General features: G+C 40.8%; 1 protein-coding gene across 4 annotated transcripts in view; it reads right to left on the bottom strand.

Moving 5' to 3' along the window:
* Nucleotides 1-655: 655 nt before the first annotated feature.
* The window catches only part of LOC307219492 (uncharacterized protein), an 82882-nt gene continuing 61196 nt past the window's right edge, over nucleotides 656-22341 (bottom strand). For 2 of the 4 annotated variants that reach the window (XR_013840422.1, XM_079982777.1), the window contains exon 4: nucleotides 656-909. Coding sequence is in view for 1 of the 4 variants with exons in the window: in XM_079982777.1 (XP_079838903.1) it covers nucleotides 704-909 (206 nt within the window). In the remaining 3 variants the exon portion in view is untranslated. Of the gene's footprint in view, nucleotides 910-13206; nucleotides 13597-14568; nucleotides 14623-22341 lie in introns of those variants that run through there. The other 2 variants (XR_013840423.1, XR_013840424.1) reach the window with 2 other exon arrangements.

The raw sequence follows: 22341 nt of genomic DNA on the forward strand, positions 1-22341 counted from the left end.
GGAAGCTGTGTGTGTGTGACCTGAATGGTGCCAGACACCCTTCTGTTCAGCAAGTAGCCCATGCCAGGACCAAAGAGCACCAAATCAAGCAGCCTTCCAAGCCAGTCAGACTAAACAGGACTTATCATTCCCCACCCCTGAGTCCTCAAATCCTCTGAGATGCTTTTTTTTTTTTTTTTTGCAAATTGTTAAGAAAATATTTAAACACGGGTGTCAGGGAACTGCCATCAGAGCCAGAGGCGGAGGGAAGGCTCCAGAGCGATGCCGGAGAGCCTCCCAGCAGGGAGAGAGGCAGCCCATCTGCTGGGGAAGGAAATCAACATAACACCAGGAGAGAAGGGGGGCAGATGGGAGAATCGGAGAAAAGGCTCCAGGACTCTTCACCGGAGACTAGTGGGGAGAGCACGGGTACTCCGCTGCCCACACCCTCCCTGTGCAGAAGACCTCCGCACAGGGAGAGTAGGAGGAGACTTGGCTTCAAAAAACTTTTTTGCTGGAAGAAGTTTAAGAAACGCCCACTGACGGATTCTGCCAGCGACTGAGACAGCCACGAAGTGAAGGGCTGTCCAGACAGAAAGGGTTCAACCAGGCAACCAAGCCAAGAGGGGCGGCAACTTACGCATGAGCAACCCCCTAGAACCATTACAACGGACTTGAATATTATTTGGTAAATACAAGTTTAAAGGAGGAAATGGGGAAAAATTCATTTAGGAAATACCACAGCCCTTCTAGGAAAGGATAAGCAATTTTGGTATCTGGACCAAGTCTCCTGGTTTGGGTGCAGTTTCTGCTGACACGCTGACCGTTTAAAGGAAGTGGGTTGAAATGGTTGGATGGTTTCTAAAATAAGATTCTGGACTCCGTGCAGCTCGGTCATGTTATTATCAGTTGGCCTAGCAGCCATCAATGCTGTAGAAAAGAAAAGAAAAGAAAAAGAAAACGTTTCTAACCCCGGTGATTAAGGAGCCATCAATATATCTTTCTATATGACAAGCCTATACAGCTTGTGATCTGCCAAGCTGAACACATCTAGCCACAAGTGCGTGGTAAAAAACTATCAGGCAACTCAATGTCCTCATGAGTTTAGCTACCTGATGAGTAAAGCAAAATGGAGAGGAGAGTTTGCCCAAAACTTAGAAGGCCACAGCATCTGGCTTAGTGGATCACAAGCTGCGAAATCCTACTTAAAGGGATTTGAGTAGCGAGTTGAGTCATCAGAGTTCATTTCTAGATGTATAGAATCATAGAATTGAAAGGTTAGAAGGGAGCCCAAGGGTCATCTAATCTATCCCCTGCAATGCAGGAGTCACAGCTAAAGAATCCTTGAGAGATGACCATCTAACCTCTGTTTAAAAACCTCCAATGAAGGAGAGTCTGAGGCAGTCTGTTCTACACATGTTGCTTAGTAGAGGCATCACAATGTCTGTTTCATCACAAGGTTCTTTTATTTACTTATGCTGTAAAGGCTGGCTGCCATATCAGCAATAAGAGCATGCGCAAGCAGCAACAGTGATCAAACTCTTTGCTCAATGGGAGAGACAAATGTAAATGGGTTCTTCCAGAAGTCTAGCTCAGGTATGATCACAGGACAAGCGACGGCCACTCACAGAAATTTGGTAGTTTCCCATTTTCCTGTAGCTCATAACATGAATTTCCAGCATTCAAGTAGAAAGTATGTGAAACATTATTACTGGAGATGCACAGCAGGTGCCTTTTAAAGCTAAAGGCCTTGGCATTTTCGAAAATAATAATAATAGCCTTAAAAATATCAGAGATATCAGCCTTCCATAAAGAGCGAATGATACACTCTAGGTAAAATGCAAAAGGTCACTGTTAAGAAGCAAAACTTTTTCAGTTAAAGAAATAAAATCACACTCTGAAAGATTGCTACCTGGACAGTAAATAGCTAGCTTTAATTACTTCTTTGCAGCCAGCCTTTCATCAAGGCTGCCCTCAACTAAGAACAGAAGCTGGACCACAACAAGGAAAGGTCAATCTAGTCCAGCATCCTATTTCTAAGAGTGAGCCCCAGTCAAAAGAACAACCACCACAAACAGGCCATGAAAGCGGCATCTCTCCTATTGTTGACTTTGCCAACTGGCCTTCTGTGGTGAACTGCGTTTGATCTGGAGTTTCCATCCAGCCATTATGGTGTGCAAATATTAATAGATGCATCCTCTGTGACTCTATTCTTCTTTTAAAGGCATCTAATCTAGTAGCCATCAACCCCAGCTTCATTAACATGCAGCACAATCCTATGCAAGTTTACTCAGAAATCATGTCCTCCCTAAAAGAGGCCACGTGTTGCATTGAGACCTGGAGACTGACCTCCTGTGTTGTGGGTGGGTTGGATTGGTTTGCCACAACACCTAATTGGTAGGTCCCTCGATGTTGGGTTCAATCTGACCATTGGGTTGCAGTCCGAACGGATCGAGGGACCTATTTCTACCCATGCACATGACCCAGAGTTTCCTCTTTCGGCTTGTGCATTGGAACACCTGCCCACCTCTCCCTAATTTTAGGGCTTTGTGCGCCTCACCTTGCTATGCCGTTGTGTGTTGTCTGTTGTTGGGACAGGGGCACGGTAGGAATTTCCCCACTTGGCTGATTGGCTGTTGCCATTTGGGTTTTGCCTGCTGCATAGCAAATCATCACAACTTGTAAGGTTGCGGATAGGCACTGGTTCAGGTGATAGGGATGGGGGAGCGGTCTTGCCATCCCTATGTGAAGGGTATTCCGTTACTGGAATCCAGGGACTCATCTGGTTTGGTCAACCCCTGAGAGGGGTTTGTGCTCGTACCTGAGTCCAGGGGGGCATCTGGGTGGTGAACATAGTCTGTTCCTGGCTTTTCACCTTCTCGGGTGTTCACCCTTGGCTGATCTATGCTGGTGCCCTGGGTCAGCACTGCCTGCAAAAATGCAGGGAACTAGTCGAACCAGAGCCTATGCAACCACTCACCTTCTGTAATCCATAAAGTTGTGGCCTAAATTTTGTCAAAAACCAAAACTAAAATTTGAGTCATGTGTGAATTTATTTAGGGGGGAGGTATCTGGGTCTGAACACGTAAGTCCTACGGAGTTCATTGGGATTGCTTTCCTGGGAAGTGGGCATAAGGATGCAGAGTTAATTTTGTGTTATATGCAGTGATTTTTTTCTAAAAAAAAATGTTTAGGAGTACTCTCATTCTCCTACTTATATTGAAATACTGTCCCTCAATGAGGCCAAACTTAGATTCACAAAATGTCTAGGGGTATGAGTACCTCTGCGTCCCCCCAGAAAAAAAGCACTGGTTGTATGGAAAAGTACTTTTCTCTCTCTTTCCTGAATCTCCTGTCAGCCAATTTCACAGAACTTCTTGAGTTGTAGTATTGAAAGATTGTAAGAAAAAACAAAGAACTTCCATTTCTCCACTTTCTCTATTTTATTTCAATAACCTCAAAGCAGTTTACAAAAAGAACGAAGCAATGAAATTATTAGTAAAAACAGTTAAAAACAAAAAAGAAGTAAAATCAACAATAAGCTAATAACCTGATTAAAGCACACCACTATATCCTCGTAGGTTTACTTAAACAAAAATGTTTTTGCAGGCACCAAAAAAAGTACAGTGATGATCTCTGCCTGAAACCCTGGAAAGCCTTTGTTAGCTAGTGAAGACATTATTGAGCTAGATGGACCAAATGATCTGACTCTGTATAAGGCAACTTCCTATGTTTCTATGTTACTTGCTTTTACAGTATGTTTTCCTCACATAATTCCGCACTTTCTACACCATATTCCCCCATTGTAAAACATTACACAACAGGAATTTGATGCAACCACACACACAATCACATGAAGATTGCTTTTTTGCAGTGTTTCATAGAAGTGCACATTTGAATTGGTAGTATACAGAGTGGGGAGGGGGAGGAAACATGACCATGGACCAAAAGAATGGGAAAGCTGTGACAATCCATTGCATGCTCCAATGCCAGAACTTGTGTTTTTTTTTTTTTTTAAATAATTGTTAGTTCAACCAGAACTCAGGAAGGGTAAAACGCAGAGGAGAGTAAATTCACAGAACAAAGCAACAAAAGAAAGGACATCTATTCATCCTTACTGTGCATCTCTGGGATTGCAATGTCTGACAAATGTGTAGCCCTGTTCATGCAAATGGCTGCTGCCTCCCCACATGGACAGCCTCGTTTATACTAATCTTTTTCCAGGAGGCTGTGTGCCTCTGGCCATGACTGCATAGAGAAATTGGGCAGCATGAACCAGGCAATGACTTGCAGGCTTCTCCATTTAGAAATTAAGTGTTGGCCACTGGGGACTAATTCAGCAAACTACTCCACCTTAACTGATTTGTACATTGGATTGTTGGTGAACAAGAGCCTCCAGTGGAGCATTCAACCCGTCTCCTCTCTTTTCCTAATTCACATGTTTAATAAAAGCTGCCAGCAGCTAGCATTTAAGTTACTGCTCCAGTGAAACCCTCTGGATATGTTATAAAATATGAACACCAGTATTTGTGCAATTTTCTAAGCACGACTAAGCTGAAATTAATGGGTACCTTTGGAATGACTGTATGTCTGCAACATATGCTTCAGGGGGTATTGACATTTGCCAGCTAACAATTAATCACCCTGAAATATCTCATTCTGGACATATGGGTAGGCAATCTGCTAGCTGCAAAACCACCAAGCAGACCTGTTGTTATCCATGCCACTCTGAATTATAGGTGATGTGAAAGGAGCAGTTCGTCTGGAATATTTTTCCCCCCTTGCAAAAGGATACTATTAAATGACCCAGATCTGAAATAGGAGGGGCCTCATACTCTTTACTCCCCCAGCTCATTTCTATTTAATCAATAGTATTCTGTCCCAGTTAATAGGATCCAATCTTCTGCAGGAGGTGTTGGTATCAATCTTGCCAGTGGACACAACCTTCCACCCATTTCCATAAATTCAAAATGGTTGAAATTGGCTGGGTGGAGAGAATTGTCTGAAATTGTGGGAATGTGGAAAAATGGTTGAGTGCATTGTGTAGGAAAAATGGGTGGAATTCAGTGTTATGTCTGTATGAGCATTGCCACTTGCTAGATGGAACAATTCCCCCCTCCTTCCCCTGTGTGCTGTTCTGGGGGTTCTCTTGACCCCCAAAGCCAATTTTTGGGGTGCATTTCAGTTTCTGGAAAGCTTATGCAAGGATCTCTTCAGGAGAGAGTTTGAGGTGAGGAGTAATTTCTCAGTGCCAGCCATATTACTGGGCAGAGTGAGGTGACTGCTCAAATGGCAGATTCTGTGGGGGCCAAAGGCATCTCCCTGCCCTGGCTATTCCCCTTGAGGCTCCTGCCACTGCCCATTCCCATCTTCCTGAGTTGGTTCCAGGGTAGCTGAAATTCCTCCTCATTTCTGACCTAGCCTGACTCATTTCTTGCCTGGTTGGCATCTCTCAATGTGTCTGAAACTAATACAGGGACAAAGAGAACAAGACGCCTTCTCCCCTTTATTACACACACAGCCCAACAAGACGACGACAAGAATCCACCAAAAGCATACAAATCAATATGGCTAACCTGATTCAAAAACACACCCACACCCCACTCACACATGAAAACAAAGTTCACCACAGCCAATCACAAACAAACAACCACACCCTAGGCCAACCCCAACCTCTCTCACCATCAAAGGAACACAAGCTAATAGTAAAGAGAACCCGCAGAAGTGATGCTGACACAAAACCCCACACATACATTAAGTAGAATAGAAGCATTGCCACCCGACCCCACCCCCACTCACCATGCCCCCCTCCACCTCTTTCCCCATTTTCTTCCTAAGGTAACACTAATGTCTCAACAAATGAAACTGATCTGTAGAAAATGTAACTTGAAAAAAGAGACATTGCACGTACTTTTGTAATCCAAGAGATCGTTAATAAAAAAAATGTTTAAAAGAAAAAAGAAAAAAAGAACGCTGTGGCTGGAAGGATCTGCCAATTTAGGTCCAGTTGCTCATTTCCCCAATCTTAAATTCAGTTCCCATTTCTGTAGCAATTTGCAAAATTCATCAGCATTTTAGTATGAATTTCTCCTAATAACTATCTTGGCTGAGAGTCTGGAAACATCTGTTCTCTGCCCTGCAGCCCTTTTACCACCTGGCCTGAGAGGGTGGTGCCCTGACTGACTCCAGCATCAAAAGGTGAGGCTGCAGAACAAACTCTTAGGTTGGGGTATTGTTTAGGGGGCTTTGTTGGGGCAGGGGTCGCTACTGTTATTGATATTACATTTTTGTATCTTTATTTTATATCTTATTATGATTTATGTGGAAATGGTTTAATTTGGTTGTGTGCTTTTTGATGCTTTATTTATTGTTTGTGACTACTTTTGCTGTGCTTGTAATTATGTATTTTTATGTTGTAAGCTGCCTTGAGCATGGTTTTAACTATGGAAAGGCAGCATACAAATAAAATCATGTATGTAATTATGTATTTTCCCATCCATTTTTGGCTAACGCACATGCTTTCCTTTTCTTGTTCCTGGAAGCATGAAAAAGAAAGTGGGGAAAAGTGGGGAAAGTGGGAAAAGATGCTGCTGAGTCCCTGCTAAGCCATACCCACATTGGTAACGAACTCAGGTTAACCCTTTCATGCATGCAAGTGTGGGTCAGTAACTGTAAATTGCAACAGCAAAATGGTTTGGGGTGGCCTTGGGAGACTTCAGAGGACTCTGCCTCTCTAGTGAATAATCTTTGAAAGGTCCAATTTTTGTTTGTGATTGCTGCTGTAGCAGCAATGTTGTTGGTCTGTTCATTTTTGTCATTTGCTTTGCACAATGTGACACTTCCCTCATCTCCTATGTCAGCTTTCTAGTCAGGCTTCTCTCTTCCATTTATTCCCGCCACTTCCTGTTTACCAGATTAGAGCAATGGAAAAGCGTTTCCCATCTTTCTAATAAGGGAGCATTAAAAACGGAGAGGTGAAAGTTCCAAATACCCACCCAGCTGCACAGTTAAAATTCTATTTCTCCCTTGAAACTTCAGCTACAATCTAATAGCCAATCATCCTTGAACTGAATATGAGTTTTTAAACCCAATTGAGAGGGAAATTAGTTTTATGGGAATCCCTAATACTTTCCCTTCCAAATAAATGTGAGTTTTGCAGTCTATTAGGGAAGTAGGTGACAGCTTTTAGATGCAGAAGTACTATGCTGCATTTCCAAAAGGACTTATTCAGAGATACTGGTGCTTCCTATTTGAGATAGCATTTTGAGGCTGGATTTTGTGAAGCTGTGCCTGTTCTCTCTGTCTATGACTCACTAGATATCTATAGAAAGGGTCTGGGCTTAGAATATAATTTAAATGGGGAAGCAGCAAGGGACTTGGCTCTAAAGACTCTCCGACATATATTTTAAATATCTCTCATGGTTCCAAGTAACTTTCTCTTCTACTATGGTGCTACTAAGGCACCATTTAAACTAGTTCCCTGGGAAGAGGGGTTGGATTGTTAAACCACTCTACAAATTGTAGCTCTCTGAGGGGAATATGGGTTTCTTAACACTTTTCAGTATCCTTAGCAAGCTACACTTCCCAGAATTCTTTGGGGGGTAGTGTTTAAAGTGGCATGATACTGCTTTAAATGTGTGGTGCAGAAAATGGGGCCACACGTGACTCCGGCTTTCTCTAGTACACTCCTCAGCAGTAGCTGTGACTTCACTCATTAGCTAAACACACAGAATAGTGGAAGTGGGCTCATTTCTTACAATGAAATTGGCTAGAAGGATGCCTGCACATTTTGCTTCATAACTCTTTTTTTACTGGGTTAGAGCCCTCTGCTGGCTCTGTATTCCCACCATATGTCTTGGAGGCCCTGGTGCTTCAAAACATAAAATTTAGCATCTACTGATTTTATAGTAAGGACCTGAGTAAATTGCTCCTCTCACATGGCTGCAATCTTTTAAACATTACAGTAGCTGATTTGCCCTGCCCGCCCCAGATTTCAGAGGGCTGGCAGAAACCCTTTTTAAGGGACACATATGCACAGGGAGATGAGAGGAAAGGAAAGTTACATTGTGCAGCCATTCTCGAGCCAATGCAACAACTTTGTTGGATATCGCCCACTGAATTTCAATAGTATTCAAACACATATCTTAAATGTATTTTTTTAATCTCAAAATTAACATTTCTAAACATATGTGATATGTTTTTTTCCAGCCAAGAACTGTGTTGGAACATTCTGTTACTGCAAAAGCTGGCAGACGGCTATGAACAGATCTGCGTGATAGTCCAGAAGATGCAGACCAGGTCCACTTATATTGGAATCTGCAAATATCCAATTCCCTCAGCATCCTCAGTGTTGGACAGAAGATGCAGCCTGTGCAATTTTAATTTGTAGAACTCCGGCTTGTAGACCCTGAAAATAACAGCATCTGATTTCTTTTCTTTTGTGTGATACACACACACACACACGTATATACCACACCTGAAACTGAGAGTCATATTTGCACAGCAATTATTCTTTGCCTCAGCCACAATATGATACAAATCTGTAGTGCAAGACAGCTAGAGACTTTGAAACTGTCTCAAAAAGCTCACCCATCTCTGCAGTAATTCATTCCTGGAACAGATGACTTCACCCAAGGCTTTTATTTTGAAGATCCAAGGCCTTGGTATCTTCCCCCCTTCTTTCTCTGAATGATGTAGGTGGTGAGCAGTAAAGCAAAAGTTCACTTGACTATATGATGAATCACATGGCAGCTCCCCCCTCCCTCCAAATGTTGTCGCTATTTCACTCCTCTATGGTGCAATTCATGTAGAGCAAAGTTCCATAAAGGTGTTCTATGCCCTGTTTGGCTCCTTGGCCATCACATGAGCAGATACTCCAATTTTTGAAGAATAATTGAGTCTCAAAAAGCACTGGCTCTGTACTTTTATATACATGGTGTGGGACCATAAGTGTAAAAGAAGTTTTTGCAAAGAAATTAATCTTGCAATTTCAGAGATACAGTCCCATCAATAAAGTATATCAAATCAATCAAACTGAACAATCATATTTGGCTTCTTTCATTACGCTATTTACATTCAGTTTATGCTGGTTTTGCAGCTGCTAATCCCTTTTTAAAACATGATATTGTTTGAGACATACGGCTAGATTCTGTGCTCTCTGGTACCGAGTACCGAACGATACCTTGTCTCTGAAATATTAGTGGCTGTCATTGTATTGAAAAACATGGGCTGACTAGCTACCAAATTGCCATGCAGTGTGCAGGTGTGGGCGTCTTAATTTCATAAGATACACGCATGCAAAAATAAAAAAAGCCTGGACACATTTGGTAATTATTGTGTTAATAACAGAGTAATTGCGTGGTTGTTTCTTGCCTACAAATTACATGGTAGTCATCCTTGGAATTACCATTAAAATGAAAAATGTCTTCACTAGATGCCAATGAGCGATTAGCTTATAATTACAATATAATGGGCATGCTTATTGGTGTCTGGCAAGATAAAGCACTGCACAAAATGTGTATACTATGAGGTATTGTTGGAGCTGACAAAAGTCCAAGGATATTTGTCTCTTTGAACAATAGCTGTATAGATGCTAAAATCCATGAATTTGTTCTTGGCAGCAACTGGATATCTGATGGCACTTGGGAGATCAATGTGGTGCTCCTCATTAAACAAGCAGTTTACCTACTGACAGCTAGATGCTATTTTAGTAAAATTGAGCCCAGCTGCACAGGTAGGATGGTAGTTTTGAAATAGCCATCAGCCATGAGCATACTGGACAGCCTTGAGCAAGCTGCTGTCTCTTAGTCCCCCTTCACATTGCCAGGCCTTGTGTAGGTAGCCTAGAGTCCTAGCTGCATCGGGCTGTGATGAATTTTGGGAGGTCAGAGACAGATGCATTGCTTTGTATGAGAAGGGATAGGAAAATTTAGCTCCACTTATTTTTATAGTTGGGGGGAGAGCTTCCCATTTAGAGATCTCACCATGCAAATAAATACATAACTCTACTCAGTTAATCACCAGGCCTTTACAACCCATGCTATGCAGAAACAGATAGCCTTTCTTCCCAATTTTTTAAGGACATGCTGTACTGTTCATCAGTCTCCAAATAATAATAAGAATTGTGCCAGTGGAATCAGCACTGGTATGTGCTGGGTGTGGGGAGGGAGTGCCAGTACACATTGCTGAAGCCAAGCCACTGTTCTGACTTTCAAATGCAGCGGGGGTGGGAGGAATATTATGGGGGAAAACCTGTTTCCTTGGATGGCATTTTCCCTAGCGGCTACCTTCACACATCACTTATGCACATACATTGGCATTTCAAATAACTCTCTGATGGGAAAATAATGGGAAAAACCCTCTCCCCTCTTTTTCATTTCAAATTTCAGCTCAAATTTAATATTTAGTATAGAAATAGATGATGAAATGCGAGAGAAACACAGAGATTTCAGCTAATAAGGATGACTGACAAAAAATACTTTCCTATTAGCATTCCACTGCTCTTTCCTGAACTCATTTCTTTTGCATCTGTTTTGCTTACAATCTTTTCTCTATGTGTATATTTTGTTTGGTGCACTAACTGTGGTTCTTTTGGAGTGAAAAACTTGGATCCCTATAGGCAGGACAAGTGCTATTTTTCTTTAAATCTGTGATCCAGAGATCTCTGGGGTTTCTTTGCTTACATGCAACTTACCTACAACCCCATAGGAACTTGAGTGCTCTTGTGCTCTTGTCCTATTTGGGGGCATCTCATAGGCATCCAGTTGGCCACTATGGGAACAGAATGCTGGACTAGATGAGTCAACCTTCCTCAACCTGTATCCTCCAGATGTTTTGAACCATAGCCACCCTCACCAGTGGCCATGCTTTCTGGGGCTGCTGTGAGCTGTGGTGCACAACATGCAGAGAGCATCGGCTCAGGGAATTCTGAGATATGCCTTTGGTCTAATCCAACAGGGCTTTTCTTCTGTTCTTGTGGCAGGAAATATTCCAGCCACTAATCATTAACCAACAATGGGGGGGAAGTGGCAGTCCTGCTTCCCTCAGAGCCCTACATTATAACACCTGCAGAATGGATTGGGGGTGAAGGGTTAGGGTCAACACATTCAATGTTTTTGCAAAAAAAATAAAAAAAATCTTTAGGAAATATTATATATTTTGTGGGTAGGGGGAAGAGGCAGGCTCTTTGGCTTTGGCTCTGACATGAATGATTCCCACAGCCTCTTGGTAGTAAAGAATGGTCATTGTACAACTGTGAATCTTTCTTTTCTTCTCATACGCTCTTTTTAATTGCAGATGATTGGTACCAAATCCAGAGCACTGGCAAAGGTCACCACAGTCTACAGTAAGGCATTTCTTTGCACTTAGCTAATAATCCATCATGTCTGCGGCCAGCACTTTAAAAGGCTGTTTCTGAGCACAGAAGACAGAGAAGAGCTCTTCATTTCAAATCCTCCTTTCACAATATAAAATATAGCACCTTTTTTTTTAAAGTCACTTGCTACTGTGAAGAAAAGACTGCAGAACACTATTACCAATGATTTAAAGTGAAAGCCTCAGACTGAGTATCATTTACTAATATTTGCTAGTGGTCCGTGAAGGAGGCACATCTGCTATTTCGTTCAAGCTGTGGAATGCATTCAATGAAAGAGCATAAAAGCATGTAAATATTTCTTTACCCAAATCTGTTAAATATTATAATACTTTACACTGTGGTTTGATTATCATATCAGCCACCTTTGCATCACAGCCATGCTACGATTGGTGTAGAAAGGCATTGGTTTGTGTTCATTGCATGCAGCCCTGTCCATTCCACCGCACTCTGGCCTGCATCAAAAACTATGTTCTTTGACTTGCTGCCTGCTATGGCAGAATTTTACATAATTAAATAAATTATTATGTTATTCCACACCATTCATTTCAACGCAGATGAAATGCAATTCTAATGGCATGGGAAGTTCGTCAATTATATATTGTTTGTGGACTAAAAATGGCAGCAATGAATGCTGATCATATTTACTGGATTGATTTCTGTTCTGGATATTGGATAAATAAACCAATATTGGCAATTTATGCTCTCATTTCCATCAGAGTTCTCTGACATCCCTGCTCACTACTGTTCATTGTAAATGCCTCACATGACCACCACTGCTGGGATTGCATCTAGCTGTGTGGTTCATGTGTCCAGTGGAGATCCACTGAAGGATGAGACATCTAGAGGTTGCTGTGGTGATTTTGCGTGGATTTTTGCTGATGAAGCCACTCAGAACTCATCTGTCTTTCTTGCAATAGTTATAAAAAAAGGGAGAGGTAACTGGTGCTAGAAGATTGCAATTTATTATTATTTGAAGATTGCCTGAGTCCATTTGTAAACAATCTTGTTCAGAAACACTACAAGAAAATAAATAACGAGTATAAAATAGATGTTAAAATGAATGTATCTAAGAAAATCAATCTATGTTTGTCTTAAGTGTAAAGAGGGGTAAGCTCTGTAAACTCTTGATAAGAACATCACAAAAAATAATAATGGGAAAAACAGAAAACTGAACTTACCCTGGAAATTAATAAAATACAACAAAACAAGGTAACATCAATGATAATAAAAAAACCCACAATTAGAAGTTTTGGAAACACACAAATTATGCCAGTCAATTAACTTAAATAGACAAAGGACATTTGAATTGTATATCACTTAAAGAAACGGAACAGATGAAGCAAATTCCCCGATAATGAGGGGTGTGTGTGTGTGTGTGTGTGTGATATTTCTAAATTTCCTGAGGAGATTACAGAAGACTTTTAAAAACCCTATTCTAAATTATATAAATCAACCCACAAATAGAAAAAATAACAAAGTATTTATATAAAATGAAAATTCTGAAACTGAGGAAGACAAGCAATTATTGGAAAAACTTGTTTTAGGCAATGGAATATTGGAAGCTATTTAGGCTTTAATGGAAAATTATGCACCAAGTCCTGATGGCTTAACATCAATGCACTATAAAAACTTCAAACTTTTTAGTAACTCCCTTCAATGAAAGTTAGTGAGATCCAGACTGAAAAATAGTTGCTGAAGATTCGACATTAGCATCTTCTTATAGACCCATATCACTTTTAAATACTCATTACAATATATTTACTACTGTCTTAACAAGGAAGTTAAACAGTGTCTTGTATAAAGAGATATACCAAGATCAAACATGGGTTTATTATAAAGGAGAAAAAGAGATGGTAGAAGAAAAGTATTACATACCACAAATTATAAATTCAGAATTTTAGAGGAGACCCTGTTGATAGTTATGGATACAGAAAAGGCCTTTGATAATTCAGAAGGACCTTTCCTTTTTGGTAACACTTAAAACTTATTTTTGCAGTGGCTTATAGACAATGGATTCAAGCCATTTATTCATATTTAGAAGCAAGAATTCACACCAATTGGAATTTATCAAAAATGTTGATAACAAAAGGCATGTGACAGTGATGTATATTGTCAGCCAAATTGTTTGCCTTACCATTAGATCCCCTAGCACTTAAAATAAGAAAGAAAGAAAAAATGAAAAAAGTATGTTTTTTTCTCACTTAGTTGTCTGGATTGCATTCTCAGCAAGAGATGCCACAAACCTAAATGAAGAGAAAAGCACATGAAAAGAACTTCTGCCCACATTAGATGCAATTTGAATCCCACTGGAATGATAAGAAAAATCCTATGTACTGGTCTTGAATTGATTACATTATCCAAAAAAAATTAAGGAGTTCTAGATTCTGTGTTCCCTGCCTAATGTCAATTACCTGAATGAAAGCTACCTGCCTATTACTTCTTCTTCTTCATCTCCTGTGGTCATTTTAGGAGTGGGCATATCAGTCTATTTCTGGTCTATATTAGTATCACATGTCTTCATTACATTCTGTTTCTGAATTAACCTATTTTTCCAAAGACGGATTTAATGAAAACTGTATTTAACGATTCATTTAAACGCATATTTTAAATATCTTTTCTCTCAAAATGCACTTTTCAAAATGTAATTTCTTTCACATACACATTTAAAAACAAAAATATGATCTTTTTTTTAAAGCCAAGAACTTCATTGGAACATTCAGAAGTGCAGAAGCCAGTGGACAACTGCTTTTCAAGCCACATATTAGTCCCAGGGCTGCAGATCAGGTCAATCCATTTTAGCATTCTCAAAAAATTGCATCCCTCAAGCATCCCCAGGACTGCATACATACATAGAATTTCGTCTTTTAACTTTATTGTTTACAATGCTATCACTTTTGTGTCAATTTCTAACATTTGTTTTACATAGCACTACCCTTTGCATTATGGAACTCTAGCCTTTTGATTTATATAGCAGCATGCTGCACTAAAATTCATTCACACTAGTGGCTGTGGTGTGACCCAATGAGAAATGTGTTTGTACATGTCACCACTCCCCCACCCTTTCTGCACATGCATGCTTCTTCTGTTGATCACACAGTAACATGTCAAAATCCCACCCAAAACTATGTGAGCAGTGGAGGTGCAATCTATGACAACTTGAAAGAAAGGTGGGATATAAATACATCAAATAATTAAATAAGCTGCAGGAAACTTACAACACACAGCACCCACAATGTTCCAGGTTTCCAGGGTTGGAAATGGATTATTTTCTGGAAATGGTTAACATGGAAATGAGTTATAAACTTCTAGTAGATACCGTGTAAAGGTGGTGTCTCCCCTTCACATTAACACCCCAGCACAGTCAGCTCTGTATTTACAGTCTTTATTACATATGTACAAGAAACAGGTACAGTACAGGATTACGCGTCCAGACCCGTTGGGTCAGATTCGGGGAGTGGCTTCCTTCGATTCCTGCACCAACAAAGTAGGCATGGGAATCAAGTGAGATGTCTTTGATCCTTACGTTTCATTTCTCTCCTTGTCTGTGCTGATTTGAAAGCCCCCTCTCTTCCAGAGTCTGACCTTCCTTCCCAAGCTTTTGGGCAGTTGAAGGGCTCTGCAGAATCCCTGAGCCCTTCCTCCTCCTGGCTAATCTCTGCCCTCTCTTCCACTTCCTCTGTCTCTGGGTGGTTGAAGAGCTCCACAGCATCCCTGAGCCCCTGCTCCACCTCTTCTATCACTTGCTCCTCCGAATTCTCCCTGACATACCACTAGGTTTCCAGAAGTGGATTTTACATTGGAAAATATGGAAATTTATATGTCAGGAAAGTGCCACCTGAATGCAGCCTTGATCATTATATACCTGTGTAACAGGACTGAGGCAGGCCAATCTTAGTTGCTGGCATCCAATTGTCTCCAGAGACAAAGGTGTGTGCCTCTGGGGGTAGTCAAACTGCTGGAGAATTGCTCATAATTGCTCCCTCCCATGTAGTTTTTGCTGCATTAGCAACACTGAAGTGTCCTCCCTGGGGCGCAAGCCTGGGCAGTGTGTATTGAGGTCCTGGGCTGCCCAGATGACAAGACCCTCAGCCTCCCTGATGTGGTACAAAGGAAAGCAGAGCAAGATGGTTGGCACCAGCTTGGCTGCAGGAATTGCTGTAAAGAGGCATACAAGACACATGTTGTTGGGCTATTAACTCCCATTGTCTGTGGCCATTGACCATGTTGCCTGGGGCTGATGTGTGTTTGAATCCTACAACAAATGGAGAGCTAGAAATTCTCAATTCCTGGCATAAAGTGGATGTGTGTGCTAGTTTGGATGGAGCTATTAATAAGCTGCTCTAATATTATTGTGGTTTGCCTATATGAAAAGGAAAAAATCTGTAGAAAGCTGAACAAAATTTTCTCAAACTGCACCTGCTATGTTATATACAGTACGTTTTTTTGTGGGGGTTTTTTGATGAAAAAATAAGCTTTGTTATAATTTTTCCATGTGCAAAGACCAACCACTCACTGTGCTGTAAGCTGAATGGCCTTTATTGCATATTCATTTAACAATAAACGAACAAAGGTCTTCATAAAAGAGAATTATCTGTAAAATGTACCACAACATGTACTTCTCCAGCATCGAGGAGAACGACATTGTAAGGTTCGAAGTAAGGAGTAAAACAAACAATGACAAACCTGAGTGGTGCATACAATGACAATCAAGCTTTTGTTCACTTCAAGGGGGGGGGGAGGCAAAGGCTTATTGTAAATTACAGTGTAAATGAATCTTATTTGCTTCACTGTTACTCATTTAGTAATGTACAAAATATTTCTCTCTCTGTGTGGCCCAATGTCAACAGAATGCATACCATTTTGAGCGGCAGGGAGCTAAGAGTACGGAAAAGAAGAAATAAACCTATGAAGTTGGGGAGAGATGCTTATTTCAGGGTTGGCCTAACATGCATCAATACTTTTCCATCATGGGAAGCTTCCTTATATGAAGTTTGACCATTGGTCCATCTATCTCATCATGAGCTGCACTGAATGACAGTCACGTTCCAGGATTTTAGGCACCGTCTACCAGCCCTACCCAGAGATGACAGGGATTGAACCTGGCACCTTCTGCCTGCCAGGGCCATGTGTCCATTTCCAACAACTTTCTTGTCTTGCTATGGGACGTGGGTGGCGCTGTGGGTTAAACCACAGAGCCTAGGACTTGCTGATCAGAAGGTCAGCAGTTCGAATGCCCATGACAGGGTGAGCTCCCGTTGCTCGGTCCCTGCTGCTGCCAACCTAGCAGTTTGAAAGCACGTCAAAGTGCAAGTAGATAAATAGGTGGGAAGGTAAACGGCGTTTCCGCGCGCTGCTCTGGTTTGCCAGAAGCGGCTTAGTCATGCTGGCCACATGACCTGGAAGCTGTACGCCGGCTCCCTTGGCCAATAAAGCGACATGATCACCGCAACCCCAGAGTCGGCCACGACTGGACCTAATGGTCAGGGGTCCCTTTACCTTACCTCTTGTCTTGCACAAATGGCCACAATCACTAGGATGTTTAGTTAACAGCTTTTATTAGAGATTAAGGACTACAACATCTAACACCCAACAGAAACATCTCCCTGAGTGTTAAGGCAGCTTCCCTAGATTAGGATTTAGGACCACCACTCTCTGAAGAGTCAGCCAGTTGCCCCACTCGAAAGCACATTGGTACCCAGTAAAACAGTCCAACAGTTTTCTGTCTGGCAGCCTTCCCTGGTGCTTGAGTGCAGAAGGAGGAAAAAACAAAACCCTTTTGCTCTTAACTTGCTCTTCTACAGTCTCACCTCCCTGGGAGGTTGAGGCCTCCTTTGTGTAAGTAATACACCAAGTAGTCAAAAGAAAGAGAGAGATATACATGTTTTTGTTTCCAAGCGAGAAGTGGGCATAGCTGAAGCACTACATATACCATGCATACAAAGTCTTCGTTAGAAGCAGCCATATCCATGGCTCCCCCTTTGGGAGAAATGATTTCCAAGAGCATTTCTGTGGCTTGAAAATGTAACAGGGAAAAACACCCTCCAGGTAAAGAGAAAGCAGTTTTAATTTGATGGTTAGCATTGAAGAAGATGGGTAGGCAACATATGCTTGCATTTGATGTGACACTTGTATTGTTGGTTTTGATCGGCTTGGCCAGATTTAAAATAAAGCTGTGCTAACTGAATACCAAACTCTTTCTTTGTAACACAAATGCTAATTTGCAGCGTCCAACCCCCGTTTTTCCCTTGGTTATTTTATACACTGACAATTCCCTCTGTAGGTGGTTTTATAACATAGTGCTTTAAGGACACTCTGTTTAAAAAGATCTATTGCATTGAGGCTTTCTGCAATAAATACAGTGTTGCAAACCTCCCTTTGCACAGAAGCTGTGAATCATACACAAGGGAATGCCATGTCTGGTAGCATAATTTTGACTTTAACTTTAATTCACAGCTATAATGGGATAGAACATATATGAATAGTTAATATTTATTTTTCTGAATCGGTGGACTTAGGTGAGGCAGATGAAAAGAAAATCTTCACTCAGCTAACAAATCACTTTTACATTAGCAGAACCAAAATCTTCTCACTGAATATATGTAAATCACTAACTTTCAGGCACCCAAGGGAATGTGCTTCATGCTATAACTTAAATACTAATGAAATCAACTGAAAATGATACTCATTAGTCAGCTGTGCCTTGATAGGGTTCCCTGTGGACTGATATAAATTCACCATTAGAAATGGATTCTCTCCTAGTCCACAGTGAGCATTTAATCCTTCTGCAAAGCAGATTCAAATTTAATGTGGAATGTGTGTTCTCTCTGTACTCCCACCCCCATTTCAGACTCTTTATGTTTCCATATTTGCAGTGCTTTGTTTCTAATCCTTTTAAAGCTGTCATCTTCCCTCCCTGCTGCCTCTCATTCTTTCAGTTGTCTGCACATATTTTGCTCATCCCTGTGTGACACAGAAATAAAAAATTAGCAAAAATAATTTGAAGGGCACCAAGTGGCATAGAGCTCAAACTAATGGCTTCCCTTTTCAAGCCAAGTACCCCCTCACCCTATGTAAAGAGAATGGGCCAGGGTAAATTTCAAACATCCATGGAATGGTTGTGCTTGCCAGGCCCTGAGTATAATAGGGTTCTGGTATCCATGAACAGCAGGAGGCTTCTCAGACATTGTTGGACTACAACTTCAATAATCCTTGAACATTAACTATGTTGGCTGGGACTGATGGGAGTTGTAGTTCAAAAACATCTGGAGAGCCAAAGGTTTCTCATCCCAGTTGCAAAGCTCCTTTAAATAGGGCCAGATGAAAAAGAGGATAAGGCACCTCTAATAGTTGATTAGTAGAAGACACTTCAGGTGTGGCTTGCATGACATTCCCATGACACCTGACCTGGAGGGGAGGGCAAGACCCGGACTGACTCCAGCTACGGTTGAAATATGGGTTGCCATATTTCAAAAAGTGAAAATCCTTACAGAAAAGCTGTTGAAAAACGAAATGTCCGGGAAATTCTGGATGTATGCTGGCTGAACAGACTCTTTGGCAGGAGCAGGTTGGTGGCTTCTGTTGCTGTTATTATTGCTCTAATTGATTAAAATGTTTTTTTAAAAAACTTTTTAACTTGTGCATTTTAAATTTGGTTTTTTTTATTGTTTTATAAATTAAGGGATATATGATGTGCCTGGAAAGAGAGGAGCTGGGGAGAGCAGGGGGGGACGGACTACAATTGCAGTGATTCTGGGCAAGACGAGGTATGCAGCATGGGCAAGCTGGGTAAGAGGAACATGGCACAGGCAGTTAGGAACTGCTCTGTGTGCCAGCCCCTCATTCAACCTGGGGATGACCTGGATGTGTGAGCAGAGTAGGTCACCTATGTACTGGGTGTAGCATCAGGGCAGACTTGAAGCGTGGGTGGAGGGCAGCCGTGATGGGCACCACGCCCCTGAGGGCAGCATGCCCCACCCCCAGGACACATGCCAGCCCTGGCCCCTGCCTGCTCTCCACCCCCTGGTGCCGGAGCATGAAGCTCCACCACTGCTCCTAGGCTTCTTGTTCTGGGGAACTTCAACATGCAACTATAAACTCCAAACAACAATAGATCACCTATAAGACGTTTGTCTTTACAAAAAGTCTTTCTACAAAGTTTCTACAAAAAATGATGGCTTCTAATTTTTTTTTTTTTGGGGGGGGTGGATCTTTGTCAGATTCCAGTTTGAACCAACAATGAGCACTTCTTCTTACAAGCAAGTTATATGACAGGTGCACCCATGTGTTGATTTGAGTGCATGATAGAAGCTTCTATGAATGTCCTGCTCCTCCTCATTTAGTGAATGCATGGCAAGCTTTGTGAAAGGGGTTCCATTTGAGCAAACTGTATAATTTTGTTGTACAAATATACAAATAACTTAAATGTACTTAAGAATATAAGAAGAGGCTGGTTCATCAGACTGATAGCCCATGAAATCTAGCATTCTTTTTTCACAGTGATCAACCAGATGCCTAGGGAAAGCCCCAAAGCAGGACCTGAGTGCAACAGCATTTTAGTAAAAAATATTTACATTATATTTATAAGCTGCTTTGTGAGAGTTTTGTCTTGGAAGGTGACATATTAATTTTTAAGCAAAGACAAAATATCTTCCCTTTACCATATTAAACCAAAGTACATTTTCACACAGTCCAAACAATCCAGTTTAGAGAAACCAGGCTTTGACAAAATATGCCATTTTATTTCTTCTTCCAGAAATATATAGTGTTTGATGATGTAACCTTTCTGTGAAAATTTCACGAATTAATTTTGTGTGTCGGTGTGATGTTTCATTGTAGGATATCTGTTTTGGACATGGAGCTGTGAAAATTCTACCAAGAGACAAATGACTGCATGCTAGGAATAAAACAAAGCAGAAAAAATAAAAATAAAAATAACCTTATTTATATGCAGGCAGTGGGACGAAGCCTTCAAGGCCACATTGAATACATTCTGACTATTTAGACTAACATGTATTGTAATTTCTGCTGCCACAGACTAAGTATTGTGGAGCAAAATAATGTGTTTTGGAAAATCCATTAATCAGGATTCCTGCCTCCTTAAGTCAAAACCAGTACTTCTGAGGATGATGATGATTGGTACAAATGCATTCAGTCTTCATTAGCCCATTCAGCAATCTTACCTCATTCAGCTGTCCAAAAGTTACGTTGCAAAATGTTCACAATAAATCTTTACTTTTTATGTGGAAAGAAGTGTTAGGACCAGTGAGTAATCAAAATATTTGTCTTCACTATATAATCCTAATGCCTAACCCTTCCACAACAATTTTTATTAGCTGGGATTCCACTGGCAACAAAATACATTGGGTGAAGAGAAGGGAGGAGACAACTTTCAATGATCACCCCTCCCTTCCTTCAGAACCTTTTGCCTCCTGAAAATCTGATTTGGAGAACTAGGAGATTCTTTGGAACAGTGGAGAAAACTGTAGTGGGAGTGGGAATTGCCAAAAATTGCCTTGCTCATTCTGCCAACAGGGTCCTCAACTGGATCTTCAACCCATCAGTGAATGGGAGGAACCCTTCAGTTTACAACAGCCTAGTTAGAATCAATGCCGTTATGATTCTTTGTCCAGGACATTGGCTGGAAGGAAACTCAGGGTTTCCTGATCTATACTCAGTGCATTACCCAGCAGTTCAGAGACTTTATCTTTCACTTAAGTGATTGCTAACTACAGAAAACCATCTATTTATTAAAACATTAGTTCAATTCACCAATCTACTTAGATTCCATGCTCATTCTTCTCTTTTTCTTTTTCCAAGTTTCCATTCTCTTGCTCCATGTCAGAGAGGTTTTTTAAATATTTGGAAAGGCATCACTAAATCCCTGTGCTTAGATCAAGTAATCTTTAAATCTATTTAATTGTGTCTCTTTTTGTATTAGCTCTGCTTAAAAATTCAATTCAAGCATGCATGCCATCATTATGGCCTTTTCAGGGTGATAGAAGTAGCAGTAGTTATTTCCAACCTGTAATTAGGACATGCAGAAATCTTCACTAAAAACAGAATTTTAATACCTCTGACATCATCAGAAGAAAGATTTTGTCTTATCCTATTTGAGCCTCAAGCATGAGCTAGAATTTATTGTAAAAAACAACAACAGTGTAACAAAGACAGAATCATGTCAGCTAGCACCCAAATTCATTAGATCCAAATTTTCAGCCACTTCAATTAGTTCTTGAATGTTATAGAAGATCAGTAGACAAACCAGTACAATATATGCAAGATTTACTAAGCTACTCAGTTCTCTATTCATCTTCAATAAGCTTCAATAATTAGATTATCTCCATTTGTTTGGAACATTTTTAAAAATAGTCATGAAGAAAATCTTAATTTTGTTTTGAAACATGGAAATTCAGCACCTGACTGCTCTGTGTATTTATTTTACTTTGTAAGTATGGCAGTAACATAGAGAAAAACCACATCCTCATGCTCATTTGCTGTTCACACTAGACCAGAGGGATGTCAAATACTATCAGGTATTAAATTAAGCAAGGACGTTTTCAGCAAAATTGATTTTTTGAGTCTTTGGAATCCTTGGAATCACTCAGAGTCCTTGTTGCTTGGCAGGTACCCCATTAATCTTTATAGGGTCCTATTGACATTGCTGGTTGCAACTTTCCTACTCTGCTTTCAGGGCAGATATGAATAGACCACAAAGGGGAAGAGGATTCAATTTTAATTCAGCAGAATCCACAGATAGCTCCTTAAAGCGAACAGAACATGATATTGAAAGGATTTTTAAAGACAAGGTGTAAATCAAAAAGAGGGCTATTTCCTGATAAAAGCCAGCACTAGAGACAGTTTTGTCACTGAATTAATTTTGCTTGCCAGTAAGAGCAGTTTGAAACCTAACAAAGATCTGTTTCAGAGCTAAATGAGAAGACTTCACTGAATTAGAAGAATTCACTGAATTACATTTGGGGGGGATTTGG

The sequence above is a fragment of the Podarcis cretensis genome, assembly GCF_951804945.1.
Source record: "Podarcis cretensis genome assembly, chromosome: 7".
Taxonomy (NCBI): domain Eukaryota; kingdom Metazoa; phylum Chordata; class Lepidosauria; order Squamata; family Lacertidae; genus Podarcis; species Podarcis cretensis.